General features: G+C 42.5%; 2 protein-coding genes across 2 annotated transcripts; both read right to left on the bottom strand.

The window, feature by feature from the left end:
* Positions 1–2,512: 2,512 nt before the first annotated feature.
* On the bottom strand, positions 2,513–3,007 carry LOC108774631 (uncharacterized). Its single transcript, XM_018540782.1, has one exon. The coding sequence runs from the start codon at positions 3,005–3,007 to the stop codon at positions 2,513–2,515; it is 495 nt and encodes a 164-aa protein (XP_018396284.1).
* A 2,554-nt stretch (positions 3,008–5,561) lies between these two features.
* LOC108774630 (uncharacterized) lies at positions 5,562–6,275 on the bottom strand. Its single transcript, XM_018540781.1, has one exon. The coding sequence runs from the start codon at positions 6,273–6,275 to the stop codon at positions 5,562–5,564; it is 714 nt and encodes a 237-aa protein (XP_018396283.1).
* Positions 6,276–6,761: the final 486 nt, after the last annotated feature.

The raw sequence follows: 6,761 nt of genomic DNA, 5'->3' as shown, positions 1-6,761 counted from the left end.
ACGTCAAAATTGTATTGTGAATAAATTTGAAGCTGTAAACGCTTTGCGTAAGATTTATGATAAAAATTCTAATATCGAATGCGAATTAATAATGTACGCCTTAGGTGATATTGTATATCATGCACAACATGACGAATAAATAAATGTATAAATTTAAATAACACATCTCTCAATTCTTCGCTTTCTTCCATGCATCCTTCGCGCTGTATCGTATAACGCGCTGCGCCAGCGTTATCGCGTGCGACAGCATCACCGCGTGCGGTATCCGTATTGCGCGCTCTTTAAATTATTTAATTCATTAGAAGAAAAAATAATGAAAATTATTTATCTTTATCGAATTATTATTATTATTATTATTATTATTATTACTGCTGCATAAAAAGCATATATCTATCTTTTGTAATAGAAGCCGCATAAAAAGAAGATGACATGAGAGAGACGGTGAGTATACATGGTAAGTATACACGGTAAGTACAGCGCGGCGGCGGCGGCGGCCCGCGCGCGCGATGGCAGCTGAGGTAGGGGCCGGACCGCGCCCGGAGGGACCGCGCCCGACGGACCGCGCGACAGGGGAGAACCGCGTGCGATAGCTTACCGCGTTCGGAGGACCCTGGCGGCCATTGATCCCGCGGCGACCACCGCAATTCTTCCCGCGCGAATTTCCCGCGACATCAGCACCCTGTGACGTCATTTTCCTCCCCGCCATCCCTCTGCGCCGTCACCCTCCCCCTTCCGTGATGTCATACCCCTCTCACCCTGTGACGTCATCACCCTCCCCTGCCGTGACGTCATACCCTCGCCCTGCTGTGACGTCATACCCTTCACTTAGTGTTTTATGTTGGTAAACCTGGTTCAAAATTAAGTGCTTACGGAAAAAAAGCTCAAAAGTGCTTACGGAAAAAAGCTCAAACTCAAATTTGACTTCTCAAAAAAAGCTCAAACTCAAATTTGTCCTAGAACCCGCCTATATACTCTACTGGCAATCAACCAGGAAGCGCAAGATCTGTCGGATCTTGTCAAAAACCCCCATGGTACGGGATTCGTAAAAACGTAGTGCGTGAGTACGGTCCCGTGTTTCAGTATCGCCACTTTCTTTACGACGAATCTCTCGTTAACGATGAAACTTTGCAGATCCACGAACGTCGGTACATGCATGTCGTCGAGATGAAGATGACTGCGATCGTTGTCGACGTATCGTAGATTTTTAAATTGCGCGCTTAGATAATTTTACGCACAACGTTGGTCAGCGAGTTATACTCGATCACGCGATCGTGTATGATGAGACAGTACGCGGTAGTATTCGCGGGTACGTTCTCTTTGCACTCAAAGTCCATTCGCAGGTCCACTGTCGCGCTCTTGACCGATTCGTTCTGTCGAGAGCAATCGATGATTACGAACGGACCGTTCGTTAAAAAAGTCGTAACGGTGAGATTCGGTTCGAGATACTCGTATCCGTAGTAACCCTTGCAGAAACGCGCGTACATATCGTACAGAATCGCCCATTTGTTTCTAGTGAAATCCAGATTCAAGTCGTCGTACGGATAACATTCCGAGTTCAGGTACAGTTTCACGTTGGTCAAGTTACAGTCGTCGAATCAACTCGTATCCTCGGACATCTTCTTTCGATCTGTTTGCAGAGCAAAGATAACGTATCGTGGTTTTTCCAGCTGAGTCGCAGTTTTCATAGCCCAGGAATGCTTCGTCGTATTCGGTAAAAGCGGGTACTCGTACAGATCCCACGAGCGAAAAGGCATGTTCAGATATCGTCCACTCTCCAAGGCCCGTAGCTTCGACAGTTTATTTATCTCGCTCAATACCACGTGCGGCATTCGCTAGGGATGCACGATACCGGATCGATATTATCAGTATCGATTTTTTTGCGCCAAATATACGATATTTTGGATCGAAACATAGGGTTCGATATTATCAATGGATCAATAATTTTGGAGAGTATCGTATCGAAGCGGCCATCTTGAAATTGTCAACACTAGGTTTGTTCGCGTTGCTTGAAATTCCTAAAAATGTTTGCACTTAAAGGGAGGTAAGTATATATTTAGGCGTTGAAAAGACAGAAAACAAAGTTACTAAATGCAAAAAGTGCAAGCAACGAGAACAGACCTATTGTCAAATCAACAGTCGCAGCCTATTTGTTCTCTACTCTTAAGGTACATTCACATGCAATTGTCAAGTATGGCAGTCCGGATCACGGTGTCTTCTACCACGCTCTCGCGTTGGGATATTGGAAGGCTATACGTGATCTTATTCAATGATCCGACCGACTACCACAAAATATATCTTTATTCTTTTTAACTATCTACACGATAAATAATAATCTCTATATATAACAACACGTGCTAGGACGTTATGAGAGAAATCCAGCTCTCTCTTTTTTATTCTTAAAAGCCTCTAATCTTGTCCTGTCCAATGAGGTCGCTAGTTGCGTCTTTGGACAAGTTCTGCCGCTACACTACTCCACCTCCAGTGACTCGCTAAGCGAGTACACGAATCTAACCTATCCTTGCTTCTTATGATCTTGGCTGGATGTGGACGGCAGTGGCTGATGGGTGGTGGGGGGAGGGTCGTCAGGAGTTGAAGTATCTTCTTGCTCTATAAGGGCAGGCTTCAGTCTATCTGTATTTATGGCTTCTGGATGTCCCTTGTAGTTGATTCTGTAAATAAAATCTGACAGTCTTGTTATGATAGGAAATGGACCTTCGTATGGGAGCTCTAAGGGTCCTCTTGGACGGTCCACTCGTACGAATACGTGGGTGCAGTCTTCCATCTCTTTGTCTAGGAACGTCTTCTTTCTTGTATGATGTGCTGTGGGAGGTCCTCGAACCATGCGTATACGTTCTCTTAGTTTTTCAATAAATATCTGTGGGCATCCAATTGGATCTTCAGCGGTGAAATATTCTCCAGGTAGTTTCAAGATGGTTCCGTAGACCATCTCTGCTGCTGATGATTTAATGTCTGATTTATAGCTTGCTCGTAATCCTAGGAGCACCATTGGGAGTATATCGACCCATTATTGTGACATATGGCATTTAATTGCTGTCTTCAGAGAGCGATGCCATCTCTCAATCATTCCATTTGATTGGGGATGATATGCCGTGGTTCTGGTTCTTCTACTGCCAATCAGTTTGGCCATGGATTCGAAAAGAGCGGATTCAAATTGGGTACCTCTGTCGGTTGTGATTACTGCTGGTGCACCAAAGCGGGCAATCCATGTATTGAAGAAGGCGTTCGTTACTGTGTCCGCTGTGCAGTCTGTCATTGGCGTAGCTTCTGGCCATCTAGTAGTTCTATCTATCATGGTGAGGCTGTATTTAAATCCTTTTGAGATTGGGAGTGGTCCTACAATATCTATATGGACTTGATGAAATCTTTCGTCAGGAACTGTGATTTGTTCTGGCGTCCTCACATTATGTCGCGCTATTTTCGCTTTCTGGCATGCGAGACAGGTTTTCACCCATCTAGCGATATCCTTCTGAATATTTGGCCAAATGAATCTTTCAGTTATAATTCTTTTAGTTGCTCTTATACTCGGGTGAGATAGGCCATGCGAGACTTCGAAAATCCTTTTACGTAAGGAAATTGGAACGTACACTAATTGAGTCTGATACGTCACAATATATTGTTTTCTCGCTGTCATCTAGACGTAGTTTTTTTAATGATAAGGCTGTTTGAGACTCTAATAACGTTTTGAGTTCCGCATCTTTTTGTTGTTCTGTGTATAATTCGTCTGTTGATACAACAACTGGCATTTCAATTGTTTCTAATCGTGATAGAGCATCTGCGACTTCGTTTTCTTTTCCTCGAACGTGGATTATTCTGGTTGTAATTTGACTGATGAAGTCGAGTTGCCTTCTTTGTCTTTCGGATGCTTTGTCTGATGCTTGCTGGAAGGCGTACAATAATGGTTTGTGGTCGGTTGCTATGGTTATGTCTCTTGCTTCTACTAGATGCCGGAAAAATTTTAGACTAGTATAAATGGCTAGTAACTCCCGATCGTATGTGTTATACTTTTGTTGAGTGTCTGTTAATTTTTTTGAAAAAAATCCTAGCGGTTTTTTATTACCTTCTTGGTATTGCTCCAAGACAGCTCCTACGGAGAAATTCGAAGCATCTGTGCTCAAAATAAGTTTAGCGCCTTCTAGTGGGTGTGCTAGGAGGGTTGATTCTGCCAGGCGCTTTTTGCTTTCTTCAAAGGCTGTGCTGGCTTCGGGGGTCCAAACTACTAGTCGTTTATCCTTTTTTTTGCTCCTATTAGGTATTTATTTAGCGGTGCTAATAGTGTTGCTGCGTTCTTGATAAATCGGTGGTAAAAGTTGATGATTCCTAGGTATCGTCTGAGCTCGCTGATGTTAGTCGGTTTTTTAAAGTTTGTAATGATCTCGACTCTGTTTGGGGTCGGTCTGATTCCTTTCGACTGTATAACCTAAGTAGTCTATTTTTTTCTCACCGAACTTACTTTTTGCTACATTTATGTTTATGCCATATTCCTTAGTTTTTGGAAGATTGTTTCCAGATGATGGTAGTGTTCCTCTTCATTTTTCGATGCGACTAATATGTCGTCGATGTAGCCGAAACAGAAATTTAGTCTACGAAGTGCTACATCGATAAACCTCTGGAATGATTGTGCTGCATTTCGCAACCCAAAAGGCATCCGGTTAAACTCGAAAAGCCCAAAGGGCGTAGTTATCGCCGTTTTATGCCGATCTTCTTCTGCTACTGGGATTTGAAAGAATGCTTTAACCAGATCTATTTTAGAAAAAATTTGACAATTGGCTAGGTGGTACGAAAAATCTTGTATGTGCGGTAGGGGATACTTATCTGGTATAGTAGAACTGTTCAGTTTACGGAAATCTCCACACGGTCTCCATCCGCCATCGTTTTTACCGACCATGTGTAGAGGGCTTGCCCATTGAGAAGACGATGGTCGGCAAATTTCTTGCTCTAACATCGCTCCAAATTCTCTCTTGGCAGCTTTGTACTTTTCCGGGGAAAGTCTACGTGATCGTTCCGCAGTTGGTGGTCCCTTTGTTGCAATGTAGTGTTTGACATTATGGACTATCTCTTGGGACATAGCTGGGCGTGTTATTTCTATATATTTCTGCAGTAGGTTGCCGAATTTTCAATCTTCGTTGATGGTTGCTACAGATGGTTGTTCCGTGATCGTTGCTCCGGTCTTTGTAGACAGTAATGTCTACTCGTCGAGCAGCCGGCGTCTCTTTAAATCCGGTAATAATCCATGGTGCGCTAAAACATCAACGCCAATAATGGGTTGTTTAACCTCTGCTACTATGAAATCCCATCTAAATGGTCGCCTAAGTCCTAGATTCAGAATCTTCGTTCTGCGTCCGTGCGTATGTATAACAGTATTGTTGACTGCAAAGAGTTGAAATTCTTCCAACTTGTTTGAGCTTGGCGCCATTCTTCGCGGAATTACGGATACGTCGGCCCCTGTATCTATTAGGTATGCTATGCCTTTCTATCGCAAATTGTCAGGCGTGGGGTCTGTGTCAATCCGTCAACGACCGCCTGTCACCGTGACGATACTTTTAGTTTTCCGTGATAGCCTTCTTTTCATATGCGCAAGGCTGTGTGCATTTGTATGCCTCTGCGCCAAATCTGTTATGGTAGTAACACAGTTCTTTATTGTCGCGCGTCTGGGACTTGCTTCGCGGTCTTTTGTAAAAATTCCTGCGTCCACGTGACTTGCTTCTTGATCTGTTTCTGACTTGCTTTGTTAGCTTGGCTATCTGCTTGGTCAACTCTGCTATTTCAGCTGAAACTTTGCTAGAGTTATCACTGTTCTCAGGACATACTGATTGGATACTACCTGGAAATGGTTTTGCTACTTCCATTACCTTATCAGCTTGCGCGACTAACTTACTGAGATCGGTTACCTCGCTAATCGCTAAAATTGCGCATATGTTCTCTGGTAGACGCTCCATGAATATCGACTTGAGTATCTGGTCGCCTACTTGTCCTTCTGCAAGATTTCGCAGGCGCTGTAGAAATATTGAAGGCTTATCGTCTTCAAGTTCATGTGTTGCAAGCAAGCGTCTGATACTTGTAGCAGTTGTCTCTCCGAGGACTGAGACCAGGCGCTCTTTAATGGAGTCGTACTTCTCTTTTTCTGGTGGGGATGTCACAATATCTGCAACTAACGGAAGTGTACTTTGATCTAGGTCAATGCTTAAATTTAGTTGCACATTTCGGGCCGATTTAGTTGTCGACGCCTCCTTGTCCCCCCTTGCCGCGTATCCCATAGCAACGAATCTCCCGATGCTCTTGTAAACAACGCGCGTACCGACTTACCTCAAGAGCGTCTGTACTTCCGATGGGATTGATGAATCCCCCTTAGCTTAAATAACTTATTAAAACCATCCTTTTTGAAGAATTTTAAATTAATAATTGAAAATATTTGTATATATTGTTAATATTAATAATAATACTATACATAGTGTTATTATTATTGATACATGTACATACCTTTCAATCATTTAATCATAAATATATCTTATTTAAAGGTCTTAACTTGTGCGCAAGATTCATAATAAAATTACAAAATAATTTATTTTTGCAACATGTATAATATACAGTAAGAAAATCGACAATATAAGAAATATATATACAATATGTAATTATTGAATAATTATAGTTATAGGTCAATAGTTTCCACGTCACCATTGAGGTACTATTGTTGACGTGTTTTTTTTTAAAGTGGTTTCCCCAGTAGGCCTATTCCACTGAAA

This window comes from Cyphomyrmex costatus, unplaced genomic scaffold, assembly GCF_001594065.2.
Source record: "Cyphomyrmex costatus isolate MS0001 unplaced genomic scaffold, Ccosl1.0 scaffold268, whole genome shotgun sequence".
In the NCBI taxonomy this organism is placed as follows: Eukaryota; Metazoa; Arthropoda; class Insecta; order Hymenoptera; family Formicidae; genus Cyphomyrmex; species Cyphomyrmex costatus.
The sequence above is the reverse complement of the archived record's forward strand: the minus strand, read 5'-3'. Positions and strand labels throughout refer to the sequence as shown.